We start from the raw sequence: 21,385 nt of genomic DNA on the forward strand, positions 1-21,385 counted from the left end.
ACGGGGGCGGGGCCTCGAGGGGGCGGGGCAGGGGTCCCGGGAGTGGCCAGGGCGGGGTGGGTTGCGGCGGGGGCGGAGCCTGATAGGGCCAGGGTACAGGGGGCGAATGGGGGAGCCGCGTGGCTGGTCCCCGAGGGCGAGGTTGGGTGGGGCTGGGTCCTGGGCGGCGGGGCCGGGGTCGAGGGGTTCAGAAGCGCTTGTCCTTAACCAGTCCATTCCTCAGCGGCTTCCTGCGAGCCAGAACCGGCCCAGGTTAGCCTAGGGACCCCACGCCACCACGTAGCGCCTCCCACCACCGTCCCGCCCTCCTTGCCCTCCTTTTCCCAGCCCCGCCCCATTCTTCCTCCCAGCCCACAAGGCCAAAAGACCCTGCCATCTGCCTGCTGGGCAAGTGGTCCCTGCTCCTTCCTACAATTAAACCCTCCTCTCCCCTCCCCCCTGGGCCACCCGCGGCTGCTGGAGGGCAAAAGTCACCTACCAACCTCTGCCTGATTTAAGCCCATCGCCTGGACCTGGACCAGCGCTTTATCCTCCTCCTCTCCCAGGGAGGCAGAACTGGCCAGAGCCCCCGGCTATCCCACCGGGCAGGCTCCTCCCCAACTACAATGGCCCTACCAGGAAAGGCTTCCCAGCCCATGATTCTCCATCCACTGCCCTCTGTCTACACCTGCCACAGCCCCTTCTTTGCTTCCATGTCCTTAAAACAAGTTATGTAGTGTTTTAAAACGAATCAGTACTGTCAGATCCCAGAGAAAGACCCCTAACGTCTAAACAACGTTCATGGTTTGCATATTTCAAACTGTCTACAAAGATGTCTTCTCCTGCACCTCAATTTTCCAAAAATGTGCCACCGAGATCGCTCCCATGTGCACTGATGATCTCCTTAATTCCATCTTCCCTGCCTGTGTTAGTGGCAGGTCTCTGGGGTCCCGACTGGGAGGGGACCTGCACCCTGGGGATCTGCCCAGGCCCACCTTACTGGACTCAACAGGTCTACCCCTGCCCCTCACCGCTATTGCCATCACTTGCTCGGTGTTGTGTCCTGTTTAACTGGCCAGCCTGCTGATGCCAAGACAGCATCTCCCCGCAGTCTTACGGTCACGGCCATTGACCATTCCTATTCCCACGTATGAGAACTCTTCGTGCCTTTGCACATGGTCCATCAGTCTCTGCTAAAGTGAATTCTACAGTCTAGTTTATGTACAACTGTATTAAGTTTTCTGAGCCAGTAATATATTCTCACGGTCTAGACCTCAGAAAGCATAGAAAACTCACAGTTCAACCGAGCGGCTCCTAGGGATCTACCACCCTTTGACTTCTGTGTATCCTCAGATACTAGCATATGTGCATTACTGTACCCTGCAGCCCTTTGGTTTGTGGAGCACTCTAGCTCAGAGACCGTTCCATATGAGAACATAAAGACTTTCCTGGAGAAGATGGTCTCAGTCACTTTAGTTTGCTCTTCCCTGGGGCTGGAGCCACTGGATGCCCCTTCCTGGGAGCACACCTCCCGCCCTCGGCCCACTTCTCCGTGGGCTGCTGTTTTCTCTCGCTGCCACCGCGGGAGCCCTTTATCTGGGAGATCAGAGATAAGCCCCCCGTGGACCTCCCATCTGTCCTATATCTTCAGCTTTGCCTGTTGGTCTTTTAGACAGAGCAGAGGTGGGGTTCCCAGCTTCTTGAGTCTTCTCATAGTTCAGTTGCTGGACGGCACAGTCTCTCATTTCGACTCTTTGATTGCACAGCTTCCATTTCTGCATCAACATCTTTGATGCTTTGGGAGTTTGCACTGGGGGGCTCATGCGAGATAAAGATGGTTACCAAGCAAGCGTCCCATCGACAGTTCTTCCTTCCCTCCCGGGATGCTTCTTTGCTAAAGTTTGATGGGCTCAGCTCTGTTCCCACTGTTTTAATTCCTATACTTCTATAGAAGGTTTAATACCTCCAAGGATCCGTACCCCCGCCCTGTGCCTCTTTATCAGAGCTTTCCTGTGGTGATTCTGGTTTGTTTTTCTGCACAAGCTTCCAAGTGCCCCCTCCCTCCTCAAAAACAGTGTATTTGCGGGGGAGGGGAGTACCCAACTAGGGCGAGACGGCCTCTCTGCAGAATCAGATTTACACTTTTTCGTCTCAGTGCACCACAGCGGGAAAGAGAAAATCAGGACGAGGGTGGAAGCTGCAGGGGGATGTGGGCAGGCAGAGACTCGGGTGGATTCTGGATGTTTCCTTGAGGATAAGGAGGAGAGGGAGAGACGGGGGGCTCCCTAGGGTTTTGCAAGGTTTTCACCCTGAGTTGCCATCAAGTGCGATGGACAAATGTTCGCGAGAGGTAGTTTGCGGTGGGAATGGGGGTTGATTCTGGATATTTAGAAGGTGCTTGGAATGTCAAGCAGACACTGACACAGACAATGGCACTCAGAGGAGCACTGTGAGCTGGGAGAGAAACTTGGAAGTCGGGGTGGATTAAGTGAAAGGGCCCTGGGAGAGGGGGAGGCCAGATGCAGAGCAGGAAGGCACTAAAAAGTGAAGCGGGAGCCCACGTGCCGCAACTAAGGAGACTGCGAGCCGCAACTAAGACCCAGTGCAACCAAGTAAATAAATAAATACTAAAAAAAAAAAAAAAAAAAAAAAGAAAGTGAAGCAGGGAGCAGAGGCAGACTGGCGATTGCAAAAGGAGAGGTTGGGTTGGGTATGGGGTTTCTTTTGCGGGGGTGACAAAAATGTTCTAAAACCGCAGTGATGGTTTCACAACTCTGTGAATGGACTAAAAACATTGACTTCTACACGGCAAATGGGCAAATTGCATGGTGTGTGAATTCCATCTCAATAAAACTGTTCAAAAAAAGGCGGGGGGGAGTGACCACCAGATTTGTTTAGCATCAGTGGAGCGGACAGGAGTGGTCTCGGGGTGGTGGGGGGAAGACCCCAGAGGGAGCTGGGTTCGAGAAGGGAGGAGAAGGGGGTGCTGGGCTGTAAGCGGAGCGGAGAGAGGAGGTTTCTCTTCTTGATCAGAATGTCCCTGAGCAGGCAAAGGGGTGGACATCGGTGGCCCGGGACGGTGGCCTCAGAGGGAGATGGACCATCTACCAAAGCAGCCAGCCGGCACTAGAGGGTGGATGTCCTCATCCGGCTACCCCTGCTTTCCTGGGGACACGGAAGCCAAGTCATCGGGTGAGGGGACAATGGTGAGGACAGTTGGTGGCCGAGGAGAAGGAAGAGTCTCAGGAGATCAGGCACTGCCCAGGCATCGCTGAGGACCCCTGGCCCCCATTAGTGCTGCAGCGAGGACCAGATGTGCGGGTCATGGCTCTTCAGATACAGCGGGGGCAGCTGAGAGTGTCACGGAGGAGAAAGCCGGTGTACGGAGGGGTGGGGTAGCCTCAGGCAGGTCAGCAGACCCAGAGCGGGGTGAGGGCCCCCGATGGATGGCGGTCCCAGCAGCCCAAGAGAACGATTGGGGCTTCAGACCGAGGTCGTGACCAGGGTGCAGGGGCCACTGCAGGGGGCCGAAGACAGAGGTCCAGGAGGGGCCCCATGGAGGGGGTTCAGAAGAGAGAACCAGCAGGAGCAAAGAAGGCCTCAGTGCTGCTTTGCCACGTGATTTGTTCTCCACTCCGGGGTCCTTCAAAGTGGTTCTCAGTCATTGTTTTCAAATCTAACTGCATTTTCATCATACATGGTCTGCACGATCCTGGTTCTGAGCAACGGAGGTTGCCCCTGGTTTTTTTCAATTTTGAGAAGTGTTCCCGTGCTTAAAAAGAACATCTGTTCTTGCTTCGGAGCTGCCTGATGAGGAACGTGGACTTTACCTCCTGTGGTCCCATCTCGCCACAGTTTAGGGCTGCATCATGCGGATCCTTTCACATCAAAAATTACACCTTTCTCCTCCTGTCTTTTTTTTTTTTTTTTTTCGCTGGTCGCGGCCCGCCGCTCACTGTTGTGGCCTCTCCCGTTGCGGAGCAACAGGCTCCGGACGCGCAGGCTCAGCAGCCATGGCTCACGGGCACAGCCGCTCTGCGGCATGTGGGATCTTCCTGGACCGGGGCACGAACCCGTGTCCCCTGCATCGGCAGGCGTACTCTCAACCACTGCGCCACCAGGGAAGCCCTCCTCCTGTCTTTTTACTTACAACTTTTATTTATCCTGGAGTTGAAGTTTTTTGACCAGGTCAGAGATGGATTTATTTAAAAGCCCAGTCGCGTAATTGTCATGATTATTCCATGTGTGTTTATTTGCATGCGCAATAGTTGAGATTCTACCCTCATTCTGCATTACTTACCCTGCTTTTTCTAGCTTTCCTTTCCTGCATTTACTTTGTTGTACCTGTTTTTGGTTCCACTCTCCCCTCTACACCCTAATAGTGTTAACATAAATACTCAATATAGCCCAAAGGTAATGCCCTACCCTCCTGCAAAATGCAAAGCCACCAATCCTGTTCAATAATATTAAATATTTCAGCTCTAATTTTTTAAAATCTCTCAAATTAGGCGTTAAAAAAAATTTTTACCCAGATATGTATCAATTTCTCTGCTGATCTATCTCTTGGGGTAGTTTTCTGAAATATTCTCCTAGAGAAGATCTGTGAATGGTAAGCAGCCTTCTTAGTTTTTGTTCCTGCAGATATCCTTTTTTTTTTTTTTTTTGGTGGGGATGCTGGGGACCAAACCCAGGATCTCATGCAAGCCAACAGGTTTCCTTTCTCTTGAGTAACTGTGTTTAAACTTGTGTATAAGAGTCCCGGTTTCTTGTTACTTCCTTTCAGCATTTGAGGTGATATCTGACTCCAGTCTTCCAGCTTCCCTCGTTGCTGTTAGTCTGTCACTGTTTCGTAGGTCATCTCTTCTTTTCTGTAGCTGTTTCACATTTCACTATGATGTGTCTGGGGCCCGGATGCCTTTGTATTCATCCTGCTTATGATTTATGTCTTGTCACTTTCTGGAAAAATTCTCAGCATTATGTCTTCTCATGTTGTCTCTCCCTGTCTATCTATCTCCTATTAGGACTCAGCCACATAATTCTTACTATTCTAGCTGTCATATTTTCCATTTGTTTAGGCTGCATCCTAGGTAATTTCTCCGCAGCTTTCAATTCACTGATTCTCTTTTCAGCTGTATCTAATCGTTGGAGACTTAACATCTATAATAGGTTGAATGGTGGTCCCTAAAAGGATATGTCCACATCCTAATCTCTAGAACTGCGACTGTGACTCTATTTGGAAAAAGAGTCTTTGTAGATGTAATTAAGTGAAGTAATTTGGGATGAGATCATAGTGGTCTAAATCCAATGACAAATGTCCTTATAAGAGCCAGAGAGACCATTTGAAGACAGGAAATGGAGATTGGAGTGATGCAGCCACAAGCCAAAAAACATCTGGAACCCCCAGAAACTGGAAGAGGCAAGGAAGACCTTCAGAGCAAGAGTGGCTCTGCTGACACCTTCATTTCAGACTTCTGGTCTCTAGAACTGTGAGAGAATAAACCTCTGTTGTTTTAAGCCCCCTAGTTTGTGGTACTTTGTTACGGCAGCCCTAGGAAAGAAATATATTTAACATCCAATGCTGTTTTTCATGGTCTCTCATGCCTTTTACATTTTTAATAAACTTTTCATTTTAGAATAATTTTAGATTTGCAGAGATAGCATAAAGAGCTCCAGGGTAGCCCTTGCCCAAGTCTCCCCGAACGTTAACATTTTATATCTCCACAGTGCATTTATCACAACTAAGAAACCAATGCTAAAACATTGCTATGAGCTAAACCATAGACTTTATTTGAATTTCACCAGTTTTTCCACAGATGTCCCTTTTCTGGTCCAGGATCCCACATTGCATTCAGTCAATCTGAGCTGACGGTTCCTCAGTCTCTTGTTTTCCATGACCTGACAATTTTGAGGTGTCCTGACCAGCTCTTTTGTGGCACATTCCACATTCTCATTGCTTTTTATCCCATCTTGTTTTATACCCAACTGTGCTAACTCTAGCCATCCTTAGGGACCAGGTTCTGCAGGTGGTGCCCATGGGGCCAACCATGGCAGCATGTCCCCAGTCCCCTGTCATTTCTGTATGGAGTTTGTTCTTTGCCATCCTAGTGGGAATGCTGTCATTTGGGGCTGGAGGCGCCAGCCTCCCAACTCACATTCTGGCTGGACATTCTCGGGGGAGACAGAGCAGGGAGCAGGGTGGAGCTAGGTGGTCTGGCTTGCTCTTTGCCTTGGGCTCTGCGTTTACAAGGACATCTCTAGGAGTTCACTGTTTTACAGCAGAAAGGTCTTTCAGTTTTAGATTTAGCCAAGCAGGTGCCTCCCCAACCTCACCCCTGGAGTTCTCTTTAATCACTGTTTCTTCTGGAAGCCTCTGAGGGTTGGTCAGACTCCTTGGTGAGACCTCACTGACCTCTACGCGCAATTCCCAACTCAGGTTCGCTGGACATCGACAATCCGACACCCTGAAAACTAGACTCCCAACCCCCTACCCCCACCGGTGCACATGGTCCTGCCCTGAGTCCCATCTTGGTAAATGGCAGCTCGAGCCAGAGGTCTTGGGTCATCTTTGAATTTTTTATTTCTATTTCACCTACATCCAAAGCAAGTCTGGTTAGTTCTACACCAGAGTTGGGATCTGACCACTGGGGTGACCTCACCTGCGGCCCAGCCCTCTTGTGTCCACAATCCCTGCTCACCTGCCTGACTCCCCTCTAACCTGGGCGCTGGCTTTTGGCTGCTCTGGCAATTCCCCCAGTTCTTTGCTCCCCTTCTCATGTCTTTCAAGGAGATTTTTAAAAAATCTCTGCTTCTCTCATCCTCCTCCCTGCCCATTCTGACCCACACCTCACTGCACTCTGAGCCCACTGCTTCCCCGAAACCATCTTTCCCAGGTTGGTCACTGATGACCTCCCAGGGGTCAAATCAGAGGGTCTGCTGGGGAGTGCCCTGCGAGCCTTCAGCAGCCCCCATCTCAGTGCTGCTCAACCACCCCTCACATTGACTGTGAGGCGCTGCACACCTTGGACCCTGCTGGTCATCCCAACCTGCCTCCATTCACTCCTGGGGCCCCTCCAGGCCAGGGGCTTTGGGCGCCATCTGGCTCACATCCCAGGGCTGGCAGTCCCGAGGCCCCTACCTCCAGGACGGTCGAAGAGGCCCCTTTGGCTCGTCATCCCTACAAATCCCACCTGGGCCCGAACCCCCGGCCCCATCTCCTGCTTGGCTGACCAGTGGTTGCCCCGCTGGACCAGAGGGTATTAGCCCGAACAGAGCCCGGGCTCCCTGGGCCGCCCATGGCACCCCCTCACCGCCCCCTTCCACTGCCACCTGCTTAGAGGTTGCCGTCAGGCCTGGAAAACAGCTGATCCTCAGCACTGGGCTTGGCCCTCACGGCTCCCACCACCGAGACCCTGATTCTCACCCCTCACCTCTCCACCCCCACCTTCCTCGCTGTCTGTCCTGACAGCATCTAACTCTGTCGCTACATCGTCCATGCCTTTGTCGCAGTCTCTCTTTTGGATGCAGGCTCCGGGGGGGGGGGCAGCGTCGGCATCAGCCTCTTCCGCTGCCGTGTCTCCGGGGCCTACCCACAGAGTGCGCTCGATCAGACGGACGTGGTTAAGGAATGAACTAGGGCTGGGGGCCCCTCCACACTCACTCAGCTTTGCTGGGCTTCGGGCTCAGGGCCTCTGCTGTGTCATATTCCCGCACGTCCTTCAGCTCGCGCACCTGGCCCGTCAGCACCTTGGCAGCAAAAGCCACGATGTACTGTGGGAGGGGAAGGCACAGGTGAGAAGAGAGCCCCGTCCCCGACCTCGCTGCCCTCCTGATGGCTGGGTGCTCCTGCCACCGGCCCTTTGCACGTTGCCTAACATGCCCCTCCTCCCTGGGAGTGCGTGAGAAGGGCGTGCACCTGGAGCGCTCCTTGGGGACGGGGACCGGGACAGGACTGGCATCTGAGAAGAAAGGGGTGGCGAGGAGCTGTGAGCGCCAACTCACCAGGAACCAATAGAGGTTCATGAGTGTGAGCAACAGCAGGAGTGCGTTGAAGAAGAAGTAGAAGGGGATGTCAGGCACCGACCGCAGGCTGCAGTAGCTCGTGGCATACAGGACCTTGAGCGGGAACCAGTAGAGGCGGAACCAGAACCTGCAGAAGGGAGGGGCGCGTCGAGGAGGCTGTGGGGGCGAGGGGGAGGGGAGCCCCCTCCCCTTCCCCCCAGTCCCTGTCCTGTCCCGTCTGGACTCATCCATCTGCCCCTGCACATCCTCACCCATCCATGTCTCCTTACCCCACCCTTGTTCATTCCTGCCGAGCTGTCTCCATTCTTGTGCTGTCCTTTCCTGCCCAGCTTGCTTATTCCCAACTCGTGCCCTCTGCTGTCCCACCAGACCCCGCCCACATCACCCTGGCCCTGTCTGGCCCCTCCCACCTCACCAAGCCCCCCCCCCCCTCACCAGGACCCACCCCTTCCCCTGCCCACCCGCCTCTCTAGGACCCACTTCCTTCCTGCTTGGCTCCACCCACTCTCATAAGCCCCACTTCCTTCCCGGCCTGGCCCCGCCTACCTCCACCAGGTCCCCTCCCCTTCCACTAGGCCCGCCTCCTCCCCTGCCGGCTCACCAGCTGAGGCTGAAGCTGAGGCAGCCCAGGTCTGCAGCCAGGGCGTGAAGCCGGTGGTGGGATCCTCCGCGGGACTTGAAGTAGACATTGAGCTTGGTGAACTCCAGCTGTACGTCACTGATGTCATGCAGGAAGAGCACAAGGATGCCCACCTTGTGGTACCTGAGGAGGAAATCGGGAGAGGAGAGAGGGCTGGTTACCCTGGGACCCCTACCCGCACCGAGGCTCCCAAGCACAGGCCCCCTCGGCCACCCCTCCAGGCTTCCCGTGGGTCTGTTCAGAGCTGTCCTCCCTGGCCCATCTGCCCTGCCCATCCCCCCTTCACAGGGCTAGGTCAGCAGTAACACCCAGGCTGCACCCGTCCTGTGGCAGCCACACCCCAGGCTCAGGAACCTCCCTGGAAGTGCCCTCTCTGATCCTTCCTCATCTCTGTGACCTCTGACCCTCAATGACCCCTGACCCTCACAGGCCTGGGTCATTCTGTGTCCAGATACCCCACACTCTCAACATGACTGCCTCACTGATGCTCCCGGGTTTGTACGTTTAACCTGAACACTGCTGCAAACTGCAGACTTGCCTGGGAAAGGCCGCACCCCCACCAGGATCTGACGAAGGCTGGAGCCCCGTCCCTGTCCAGCCTTCCGCCTCACAGCTGCGTGGTGCCTGAGTTCAGCCTGGATGTGGCTGTGCACCTCTGTCACCGTCTTCATGCCCACTCTGCCCTCCTGACAGCCACAGGCTGTTCTCATCCCCTAACATCCCTGGTGTTCCCGGAGCCTTCCTTCACCAACTTTCAGTCTCGGCTCACCGGTCACCCCTGACCACCCCACCTCACCTCACCACCTCTGCAGTCCTTATCTTCCGACTTGAATTTTCCATAGTGATCACCTTCAAACAAACTGTTAGTTCTTTTCTTTCATGGTTTTTTTTTGTGGGGGGGTTGTTATCTGATTCTACCCTCTAGAGCAGGGCTGTCTAATAAATTTTCAAGAATGATAGGAATGTTCTAAATCTGCATTGTCCAATACAGGAGTCACCAGCCACATACTGGGCTGAGGTACAGAATGTGTGATTTTATTTAAGTTTAATTAAAGTTGACATGACCACCTGTGGCCAGCAGCTACTGTGCTGGAGGGCACAGCTAGTCCAACAAGAATAGAATTTGAGGGGCTTCCCTCAAATAGAATTTGAGGAGCAGTGCAGGGAACACAGTTCAATCTCTGGTCCGGGAAGATCCCACATGCCGCAGAGCAACTAAGCCCGTGCGCCACAACTACTGAGCCCACATGCTGCAACTACTGAAGCCCACGCACCTAGAGCCCATGCTCTGCAGCAAGAGAAGCCACCGCAATGAGAAGCCCGCACACTGCAATGAAGAGTAGCCCCCACTAGCCACAATTAGAGAAAGCCCACGCGCAGCAACAAAGACCCAACACAGCCAAAATAAATAAATAAAATAAATAAAAATAAATTTTAAAAAAGTGAATAGAATATGAGCTGTATATGTCGTTTTAAATTTTCTTTTTTTTTAATTTTTTTTGAGTTTCCATGTTCAATTTTTATTTTTTTAATATCTTTATTGGAGTATAATTGCTTTACAATGTTGTGTTAGTTTCTGCTGTACAGCAAAGTGATTCAGTTATACATATATATATATTCTTTTTCATATTCTTTTCCATTATGGTTTATCATAGGATATTGAATATAGTTCCCTGTGCTATACAGTAGGACCCTGTTGTTTATCCATCCTATATATAATAGTTTGCATCTGCTAATCCCAATTTCGTTTTAAATTTTCTATCAGCAGCGTTTAAAAAAAAAAGTAAATAGGAAGAAGTAAAATTAATTTTAATAATATATTCCAATTGACTCAGTATATCCGAAATGTCGTCATTCAACATGTAAATGACATAACAAAGGGACTGAAAGATATTTTCACTCTCCTTTACCCTTGGAATCAGGGTGGCTTTTACACATACAGCATGCTGTGGTTTGCACAGGCTCTGCCTTGAAGCACTATGACCACGTGTGGTGGCCACAGTGGGCTCTGGAACATAACGTTTTGTCTACTGTGCTCACGGCTGTGCCCCCAGCAGCACCTGCCACATGGCAGGTGTTCAGTAAACACTTGCTTTGTGACCCAGCCAAGGTTGCCATCCAGGAGGAGCTGGAGGGGGACAGATGGGGTGGGGGCAGGTGGTGCCTCTCTGCACCTGTTTTGCCCCATCACTTCAGAATCTCTCTTCAGAAACCTCTCCCACGGACACCCCCATACCCCCCACCCAGGCATCAGCCTCTGCCCTGTGCCAGCCTCTTGCCACTGCTCACGCCAGTGCCCTCCACACTCCTGTCCCCTCCTGGACTCACCGGAAGGCATAGGACGAGATGATGAGGACCAAGGTGACCACATGGTGGATGAGCATGACCACTGAGTCCTTGCGCCAGGCATCCAGGTACAGCGTGGCATAGATGGAATGGCCGTAGAAGCTTCCCTGTAGTAGGTAGGCAACTGCGATGTCCCGTGGTACCGCCATGCCCGTCTTCCAGTCTGGGGAGGGCCAGACCGTGCCGTCAGGGACCTGCAGGGCCTCCGGGACCCGCAGGCGACCCCGAGCACTCCCTCAAGCCGCGCATGGGTCCTCTGCATGCTGGGCGTGCCACGCATCTCTGCAGCTGTTCTGGTCGCTGGTTTTCTGTTACCCATTCTCCACCCATCATTGTTTATGAATAGGCATTACTTTTTAGAACAGTTATAGATCTACAGAAAAAGGTGCTCCTGCCCTGAAATTGGTCCTTTGCAGAATTTCCAACTGTGCCCCAGGCCCCCTTCCCCGTCTTCTCTTACCAGGCTCGCTCAAGACACCCGGTCCTGGGTGCCGCCCTCCCAGCAAATCCCCAAACCGATGGAGGCTGCCACCTGCCTTGCTGTGCCGGCCAAGCAGCTGAGGCAGAAATCACACACTTTCCAACGCCCATGAGTGCGGGCTCTCCCGCAGAGCGGGCCCGGCTCCACCTCCCCTCCTGCAGCCACCTCCTGCCCCCTGCCCCTGCACATGCGCCCACCCGCACTCAGGCCTCGTGCCTTTCCAGGGGACATCGCTCCCCGCACCATCTCCGCCTCCCCTCCTCAGTCCATCACCGAGGACTCTGCCCGAATCGACCTAGAACTCCAGACTGTGCCCTGCTGTCTGCGGCTCCTTCTTTGTCCATCCCCCGTAACGGCCTCCCTGGGCTCCATCCCCGGTCTCCTGTCCCTCCCCCTCCAAGCCTCAGTGATCTGGAGCTAGACCCTCAAGTCCCCCTGGAGGCCAGCTATCCCTTAGACGCCTCCTATGCTGCCACCTCAGTGACAGCCCTTCGTCTGTACCCTGGTCCTGCCTGCAACGGAGATCCACTTGGACCTCTATCTGGGGGTCCCTCTTCGGTCCCCACCTCCACTCACTTGCCCTGCCCCCACTGCCCCCACCCTGGTCCAGGTACCGTCATCTCCTCCCAGCGCTGCCCCAGCTTCTCCCGGCCTCCAGAGCCTATTCCCGACTGTCCATTCTCCCCACAGCAGCCTCGATGGCTGTGAATACACAGACCCCATGATCTGGCAAGTCCACTCTTGGCCTGTGCCCAAGGAAACTGAAAACAGGGACTCAAGAGACCCCCGTATACTCATGTCCACAGCAGCACTAGTCACAATCATCAAAAGGGGAACAGCCCAAATGTCCATCAGCAGGTGACTGGGTACACAAAATGTGGTAAATCCACATTTCGTGTAGCCACATCATGTGGAATATTATGCAGCCCTAAAAAGGAAAGAAGCCTTGACACACACTACAATGTGAATAAACCTCAAAAACATTATGCTGAGTGAAAGAAGCCAGACGCAAACGGGCACATGCAATCACATACCAATGATTCCATGTATATGAAATGTCTATAGAACAGGCAAATCCATAGAGACAGAAAGCGGATTAATGGTTGCCAGGGGCTGGGAGAGGGGGGATGGCAAGCTGCTAACGGGGACGGGTCTCCTTTTCGGGATGATGGAAATGTGCTGGAACTAGATAGACACGGTGCTTGTGCAACACTGTGAACGTGCTAAACGCCACTGAACTGCTCACTTCAAAATGGTGAAGTTTTAAAAGTTGTGGTAAAAATATATATAACATAAAATGTACCACCTTAACCATTTTTAAGTTTAGTAGCACTAGGTATATTCACACTGTTGTGCAACCAATCTCTAAAAGTTTTTCCATGTTGTAAAACTGAAACTCTGTTCCCATTAGACACTCCCTCTCTGTTCCCCCTTCCCCAGCCCCTGACACCCACCATCCTACTTTCTGTCTCTATGGATTTGACGACCCTAGGTGCCTCACATAAGTAGAATCACACAATATTTGTGTTTCTGTGACTGGCTAAAATGGTTAATTCTGGGAATTCCTTGGCGGTCCAGTAGCTAGGACTCCGTGCTTCCATTGCAGGGGGCATGGGTCCAATCCCTGGTCGGGGAGCTGAGATCCAGCGAGCGGCACAGTGCGGCCAAAAATAAATAAATAAAATAGAATGGTTAATTCTATGTTATGTAAAGTTTACCTAATTAAAAAAAATGAAAGACACCTGACAGATCACTCATCCCCCACTTGAACACGTCCAGGGCTCCCCAATTGGGCTCAGTAGCAAAACTCACACTCCTGGCTGGGTCTCCCCCCACGTTCCGTGCACAGCCTTGTGGCAGTGCTGCAGTCAGCAGAGGGGGGCCTCCCCACACCTGCCAAGTGTCTCTGTCCCTCTTGAGAAGGAAGGGACGCGGAGGCACCCTCTGTGGAAACGGGACACCCTCTTTTCCACCTATCACACTGGCGAGACTGCTACAGTGGAGAGCACCCCCTCTCCAGCTTTGGGCCCCAGATCTGGGGCAGAGGGAAGAGAGCAGCAGATAATTCCCCATCTGGGCTGCGTCTGCACCTCCCTGCACGTTGTGGGGTGAGGTGGGCCGGGCTCTGTCTGTGGACCTCCAACCTCCTCTCCACACACACCCCGCCTGCTGCTCTGGCCTCTCCATGTCACTCCTGCCTCATCCCCCTCCCCGATCTCCAGGATCAGCCACCTGGGCATCCCACACCCAGCTCCTGGTCTCCCCCAAACCTGCCCCACCCTCAGCCCCCTAGACCCTGGGGCCAGCCCCATCCTCCTTCTCTCTCACACCCACCTATGGTTTGGCAGTGAATCCTATCAATTCTGCTTTCAAAACATTTCTTTTTTTTTTTTTTTTGCGGTACGCAGGCCTCTCACTGTTGTGGCCTCTCCCGTTGCGGAGCACAGGCTCTGGATGTGCAGGCCCAGCAGCCATGGCTCACAGGCCCAGCCACTCCGCGGCATGTGGGATCCTCCCGGACCGGGGCACGAACCCGTGTCCCCTGCATCGGCAGGTGGACTCTCAACCACTGCGCCACCAGGGAAGCCCCAAAACATTTCTTAAATCAGCCACTTCTCTCCCCACCACAACCCTGTCCTGGGCAGAGCACACCGGCTCCTGCCCTCAGCCCCACCCTTAGGTCGTCCTGTCAACGTCCCCCCTCTGCTCGTGGCCCTATGGTAAAGACCCCCACTGCTCCCACCCCACCTGACTGGGCTCCTTGCTGCTTCTGATCAGCCAGTAGCGTGTCTGTCCAACAGTGGCCTTTGCATTTCCCATCTGCCCCAGGTTCCTCCCAGTCCCCACTCAAAAGTCACCTTTGGTGGGACCATCCCCATCCCTGTAGAAAATGCCCTCCTCCCCACCTCCTAGACACCCCACATCCCATGCTCCTCTGCTCACTCAAGTTTCCTCATCTGCACTTATCACCGTTAACAGATTTCCTGTTTCACTTTAACAGATCTGTCACCCCAAAACACAGGGGTGGGGGGCTTTCTCTGACCTACTCACAGTTGTGTCAGCACAGCACCTGGTACACAGTAGGTACTCAGTAAGCGTGCCTGCAGAGAAGCAGCTAACTTGCAAGTGTGCTACCACAGCATAATTTATAAGCAGGAACCAGAGGCAACTCCATGCTCGAAACTTCAATTACAGAGAGAGAGTTCAATTACAGTTCATTCTCATAAAGGAAAATTGAATGACAGCTCAAACCTCCCCTCTAGGGATTTATGACACGGGAAATGTGCGTGTGTTACACGGGAAAAGTGGCCATGTGGGCAGCATGGTCACAAGACAGACAGGTGCAGCGCAGGGGTTCCATGCCCAGCTCCCTGGTGCCACCAGGAGCCCTCCCAGGATGTTTATATCACACGGCAGGAAACACGTCCATGTGGGTCCCTGATACACAGTCTGGGTGGTCAGCACAAGAGGAGAGAAGCCTGACCCCTCGTCGCAGACTGAGTTTTCTACATCGGCCTGCCGGTTGGTAACAGAGGACACTGCAGTCAAATTCCTGCCCATCCCACCCAGAGCTCAGGCCTTGATGACACCCACGTCGAATCCAATCAATGGATGCAGCCACTTCTCACCACCTTTATCTCCTTGCCAAGCTGGTACAAGCCACATTGGTCCCTTGCCTAACCCCTGGGCCCAGCTCCCCTCTTTACCCAAGATTCATCTGTCTCCACATGGCAGCCAGAAGAAGGTTTTTTATAATCCACAAACCCATCCCATTTAGGACGAAACTCAAGCTCCTGCCATCCTCCTCTCGTCCCCATATTATCAAGCTCATGCAAGCCCCAGGGCCTTTGCACGTGTTGGACTGCTTGCCTGGGCCCACACAAGGGGTCCCCTCCTCTAGGATGTTTCCCTGAGTCCTGACAGGGACAGGTGCCCCCTTTTCTGGCCCCAGGGCCCCTTCATCGCCCTTGTCTCAGAGCAGACATCCAGCATGGGATGTCTGATGAGTGTCCAGCTCCCCCATGTACCCTTCTCTGAGTTCAGAACAGGGCCCTCCCCCAACCTGCCCCATCCCTGCAGGTCCCCTACCATAGAAGACGGAGGGTGGGTCGTGAAAGAAGGGGTAGTCAGTGCCGAAGAGCAGGTAGGTGCTGTAGCTCCAGGCGCCCAGGTAGAAGAGAAACTTCCAGGCGCTCTCAGGCATCTTGGCGGCATCTCTAGGCTGGAGGCGGCACTGTTTGGCTAGGGGCTACGGGTGAGAAGGCGGGCGGCCATCAGCACTGGTAGCCAAGGGCCGCTCCTCCAGGGTAGGGAAACCAAGGCCCAGGGACTCCCCAGGCTAGGCAGTGCCGGGCCCGGTACCCACAGCCTCCTGGAAAGTAACCAGAGCCCACGTGTACCTGCCAAGGGCTAAACTTAGTGCCCAGCTGTCCAGCCGCAGCCGCAAGGGGAGGGGAGTGATGGGGGAGACCTGGGCGGAAACGTGAGGGGAGGCTGTGAGGGGAGGAGGGGGACACGTGGGTGTGAAGCAAGGGAGACCAGTGGGCTCAGTCCAGGGGACTGGGGGGCTTGGGGGGTCTCAGGGGGAGCTAGAGGTATGACAGAGAGGAAAAAGGATTAAAGAGAAGACTTGGAAGGGGCAATGGGAGTGAACTGGAGGGGAATATGGGGGCATCCGGGGGAACATGGGGGGCTGGAACCCTAGCAGTCCCCATGCGGGAGGAACTTGAGGGAAGGGGGTGCCTCAGAGGAGGAATTGGGGAGACCAGAGAGGAACGGGGGCTGGGGAAGATGGGGTGGGTAGGTGGGGGAGGACATGGGAACTCAGGGGAGAAAAGGAAGAGAGGATGGGGCAGAGGAAGAAAGAGGGTCAAGGAAAGGACACCGCAGATGGGGGGACCTGAGGGGACAGCAGGGAGGGGACAAGAGAAGTGGGAGCATGCAACGGTGAGGCATGGAGGAATTTCAGGGACCCAGCGCCCCTGGAGTCCTGGGGGCAGAGCCTCAATCTCTCTGGGGGCGGGGCTCCAGAGCTGCCGGCCAAGCCCCGCCCCCCTCCCCTAGGCGAGGCTGAGGGGGCCGGAGCACCAACAGTCGCCATGGAGACAGCCAGAGCCAGCTCCGGTAACCCCTGGCAACCACACGACTGCCAAGAAGATGAGCTTTGGAGAACGAGGCAGCCCCTCCGCCCGTTTCTTGGGAAGGGCGAGCCACGAACTGGAGTGAGTGCCCGACGTCCAGGGATTCTAAAAGTGAGAGGCCCGTGACCTTGCTGTCCCCCACCCAGCTCCCTCAGGAACGTGGGGAGGAAGCCTGCTCCACCCTGGTAGTCCCAGAGCAACCATATCCCCCTCCTGGGCTCTGGCCCTCGTCCTCCTGGACCTCCCACTGCCCAGCTGGAAACTGGGAAGGTGGGGGAAGCAACAAAGCAAGATTGGGAAAAGGGCTCACCTACGGAGGGGCCATAGTCATGCCTGCCTCCCCCTCCCTGGAGCAGCGTGGTGGCTGCGGTCTCTAACCCCCATGTGGGTCATATGGGGGTGGGAGTGGGGACAATGGCAGCCAGACAACACCCCATCCCTGACTTAACAAGGGCCAGCCTCTGCCCAGCCAGCAGAGAAAGGCCCCTTTGTTGGCTCCAGGCACTCTGTCCCTGCACCCCCTGCCACCTCCAGTCAGACGGGCGGAGTGACCCCAGCTGGTCCTCAGGGAAGTCACAGCCAAGCTTGGAGCCCAAACGCCTTCCAACAAGCTCCCATAGCAGCGACCCCTCCCCAAGGATGGGAGGGAGGCCAGGCGCCAATGTCACCCCACAGTCACTCTCCAGCTGGGGAGGTGGCCTTCCCAGGCTCGCCGGAAACTGAGCAATTCGGTGGCGACCCCTTGGAGCCCGCACAGTCCAGCTTCGCAGACCCAGGCCGTGCCACCTCCCCCCAAAGGCTGCGAACACGGCGTGGCCAGGGAGCCCAGGCCTTTGCATCCCTTGATCGGAGGGTGGCGCTGACTCCAGACAGACGAGCGGCAGCGACTGGGCAGCTCCTGCCTCTTCCCGGTCGCAGCGGACGAGCCAGTCCCGCCGCCGCACCGACCCCGGACACCGATCCGGTTCCGAGCGCGCCCCAAGTGACCCGGAGGCGCAAGGCACACGCAGCCCCTGTGCGCCGAGCCTTCCCTGCCCGTGTCCTCCGCTCTTCTATACCCAGCTCCGCTAGGTCCGAAAGAGTGCGCAGCAGACAAGGCCCTCCCACCGCCCGGGGCCCCCTTGTCCCGCACTGACCGGACCTGTTCCCCCACATCTTGAGCATCCTACCCTTGTCAGGGTCCCCACGTTCCAGGCTTCCCCCAGCCCGGCCACACCCCCACATCCACTCGCAACCCCACCCCGCCCTGGCCCAGAGGGGCACGCGGCGGCCCAAGATTCCGCGTCCCGAGCTCCTCCAGCCTGAGGCTCGCCACGTTCCAGTCACCCTGGTCCGCGGAGACATAAAGGGGCGCGCGGCAGCCCTGGGTCCCCGCCCCGGACTCCCTAACATCCCGGCCCCCCAGCCCGGGACCCCCACGTCCCAACCCCCAGCAGCACTTACCCGAAAGAGGCGCGAAGTGGCCGCCGAGCGCAGCGCGGTCCAGCCGAGTGCGCAGAGCGCCAGCAGCAGCAGCTCAGGAGGCGCCAGGTGCGCGTGCTCGGCCAGGCCGCGGCGCGCCAGCCCCCAGCCGCAGTCCGCGCAGCCCCGCGCAGCCGCCAGCGCACTGCCCCAGCCGCGCTGCACCAGCTGCGCGTAGCTAGGCATGGGCTCAGGCCCCGCCGGACCCGCCGCGGTCCCCGCCGCCGCCATGCCGCCCGCTCCCGGTCGTCCCGGCAGTCTGCGCCCGCCCACGGTAGCCGCCGGAGCCGCGCGCCCCGCGTCACGCGCCGCAGTTGGGCCGGGGGCGCGCTGGCCGTAGCCCGTGGGACGGAGGGGCGGGGCCAGTGCTAGCTCCGCCCCGCAGGGACGCGGGGCCGGAGCGCGCAGGAGCTGGGTCCCCCGGAGGCAGCAGCGGCGACCTCGGGCGTACAAGTCCTGGCGTTGTCGCGCCGCGTCCTGGAGGCGGGCCAGCGATCTGGCTCATTTTCCAGTGGAGGAAACCCAGGCGCGGGGGAGGGGGGAGGGGGGCGACCGGGGGGTGGAGGGGGTGTCTGCCTGGCGCCCGCCTGACCTGAACCAGAGTAGGGCCGCAGCGGCCCCGTGTCCCCATCCCTCGTCCTCGCTTGGATGCCCTTGCCCATCCTGGGCTCCTTCACCCCACCAGGCTGTGTCCGCAACACGGGGCAAGGTGAGCACCAGTAAGCCGTGCCCAGAACCAGCGATTCTCTCTTTCCCAGGCCCTCCAGCATGCTTCTCTTGCCCTGTCCCACACTCAGGCCTCACCATCCCCCCGCTTGAGGGCCACCTGCTGCTCTCTGTGACCCTGAAGACCTGGCAGGCCTCCCTGAAGCGGGTTAACACAGGCCTTCAGGGAGGCCAAGGGAGTGAGTGCCCATGTGGGGGAACTCAGGCTGGATCAAGACCATCACTTCATTGGGACCACCCCCCATGATCTTCCACTGTACACCGACCACGACCTGTGTCCAAAGCCCCCAATGGCCATCACCAAAGGCACCGGTCACCTCTTGGGGACATCGTTTCGCCTGCCACTGGTAGCCCTCATCCCAGCCCCAGGACTCCCGCATGCCTGTGCCCGCCCTTCTCCCCATCTAGGAGTCCTCCCACAGCCTTCCGAGGTGGGGGGAATCAGTGTGTGCCCTGCAGGAGCCAGGCTGGGTTCCATATGGCCACCAGCCTGACCTGACCTTCAGGTGCACAGGTGACAACAGAGAGGGGGGGTCAAAGGGGCCCTCATCCCTCCTCCTTTCCCTCACCCTCTGTCCTGCAGCAATCCAATTCTCCCCACCTTCAAATGTTCCCAGAATCCAGCCACTTCTCTGCACCTGTACAGCCTTATGCGACCCTCGGCCACCCTTGTGCCTCCTTCCTAGTGTCTCGGCCTCCTCCTTACCCTGCTCAGAGGCCAGAGGAAACCTACCTGTCCCTCCTCTGCTCACAGCCCTCCATAGCTCCCATCATACAGAGTAAAAGCCCATCTCCTCACTGTGACCCACAACCTATCCTCACGCCCTTCTCTCTCCATCTTTCTCCTTCCGTTCCAGCCACACTGGCCTCATAGCTGGAGGTGGCTCTCCAACACCCCAAAGAGTCCTGCCTCAGGGTCTTTCACCGGCTGTTCCCTCTGCCTAGAATGCTGTTCCCCCAGGTATTGGCAGGGCTCCTCCTTCACCAACTTCAGGCTTTACGTACAAATGTCACCTGCTTGTTGCACCTCCCTCATCCCCCCATCAGTCTTCTCCTTGGCACTTGTCACCATCTGTCGTGCTGTACCTCTTACTCATTATTTTTGAATGTGCACTCCATGTGGGCAGGGGTTCATCTGTCCCGTTAACTAATGCCACAGCCAGCGTGGCAAGCAGACGGGGGCTAAGGGGTCCCGGGCTGCTGGACATGCCCTCATAGGTCCAGTCGGGCCTGTGGGGCAGCCCTGTACCATCACCATCCCAACCACCCACCTCTGCCCTCCCGCCCAGGCACTATCTGGTCACTATGGCACCCATCAGTAATGGGAGAGGTGCCCCCAACCACCAGCCCCAGCCCAGCCTCGAGTTTCATTTTGGCAGGGCCCACATAGGAGGCTGCCAATGTGTGGGTACAGAGCGGAAACAGAAAGTGGCTCCTGGTGCTGGCAGCTGAGAAACAGCTCCCAGGCACCAGGGGCTCAGTGAGGGGCTGCCGAGGTCCCAAGGATGGCACCCATACCCTGCCCCACCTGAAAGGGCAGGCCTCTTCCCCAGGGAGCTCATCTCAGCCCTCACTCCCCCTACACACCACTGCCCCTGACTGATGCCCCTGCCCTGGGGCATCCGCGCCAGGCAGGGAGGGGCTGGGGGTGGGTCCTGATGCTGGGGGTCCCTTGCTCTCTGTCTTGTCTTGGCAATCAAGCACAGGGTTTCCCAAGGCCACCTCCGAAGCCAGGCTCTCGGAGCCCAAGTATCTTTCTTTCCCCACCCAGACACTGGCCCAGAGACAGAGCCCTGTCCAGCTCACTGAGTCCAGTGTGGCCTCAGGGTCTTTGCATAGGCTGTTCCTACTGCCCAGGATGCTCGTCGCCCCAGAACCTGTCCTGGCAGATCCTTCTTCTTGTTTTGGTGGACACAGCTCAACGGTGACCTCATCCCAGAGGCCTCTGCCATTCCCCTCCCTCCCTCTGTTGTTTAGCTTTTTTTGTTTTAATAAACGGATTGATTGGCTGCGTGGGTCTTCGTTGTTGCGTGCGGGCTTTCTCTAGTTGCGGCGAGCGGGGCTACTCTTCTTTGCGGTGCACTGGCTCCTCATTGCGGTGGCTTCTGTTGTTGCGGAGCACGGGCTCTAGGCACGCGGGGTTCAAGGAGTTGCAGCACATGGGCTCAGTAGTTGTGGCTCACGGACTCTAGAGTGCAGGCTCAGTCGTGGCACACAGGCTTAGTTTCTCTGTGGCGTGTGGGATCTTCCCAGACCAGGGCTTGAACCCGTGTCCCCTGCATTGGCAGATTCTTAACCACTGCACCACCAGGGAAGCCCTTAGCTTCTTCTTACCGAGGGGCGCTCACTATGCATTTCTCTCTCTGGGCAGGGAGCTCGCTGCTTTGGCCACAGCAGCGCTCCGGCACCCACAGCCCCGACCACAGGGGGTCTGTCTCGGCTCATGACTCACCGCAGGGCAGCAGGGAGCAGGGGTCTGGGCGGCTGATGTTCGCTCCTGTGAGGACCCGGTACACACCCTCCCCACTTGGCTGAACCTGAGTGCTCTGGCACCCTCACCACCTGCAGACCACCCAGGGGTCCTGCGTTCAA

General features: G+C 56.3%; 1 protein-coding gene across 1 annotated transcript; it reads right to left on the reverse strand.

The window, feature by feature from the left end:
• Positions 1 to 56: 56 nt before the first annotated feature.
• Positions 57 to 20,800, reverse strand: CERS1 (ceramide synthase 1). Its single transcript, XM_027084776.1, has 7 exons — positions 18,050 to 20,800; positions 15,555 to 15,714; positions 10,967 to 11,147; positions 8,600 to 8,761; positions 7,978 to 8,125; positions 7,637 to 7,746; positions 57 to 230 (listed from the first exon to the last, which is right to left on the reverse strand). The coding sequence occupies exons 1-7, from the start codon at positions 18,296 to 18,298 to the stop codon at positions 188 to 190; spliced, it is 1,053 nt and encodes a 350-aa protein (XP_026940577.1). The 5' UTR covers positions 18,299 to 20,800; the 3' UTR covers positions 57 to 187.
• Between the last annotated feature and the right edge of the window lie 585 nt (positions 20,801 to 21,385).

This window comes from Aethalodelphis obliquidens, unplaced genomic scaffold, assembly GCF_003676395.1.
Source record: "Aethalodelphis obliquidens isolate GAN/ISIS:26980383/991018 unplaced genomic scaffold, ASM367639v1 scaffold53, whole genome shotgun sequence".
Classification (NCBI taxonomy): domain Eukaryota; kingdom Metazoa; phylum Chordata; class Mammalia; order Artiodactyla; family Delphinidae; genus Aethalodelphis; species Aethalodelphis obliquidens.

What these genes read in the sequence shown, in the direction of transcription:
- CERS1 (XM_027084776.1), bottom strand. Translation starts at nt 18,298, where the DNA reads ATGGCGGCGGCGGGGACCGCGGCGGGTCCGGCGGGGCCTGAGCCCATG. An exon ending in CCCACCCTCCGTCTTCTATG is followed by an intron (nt 11,148 to 15,554) that starts GTAGGGGACCTG and finishes GGCCCTCCCCAG; the next exon opens with ACTGGAAGACGGGCATGGCG. An exon ending in CCGAAGCCCAGCAAAGCTGA is followed by an intron (nt 231 to 7,636) that starts GTGAGTGTGGAG and finishes TCTGGCTCGCAG; the next exon opens with GAAGCCGCTGAGGAATGGAC.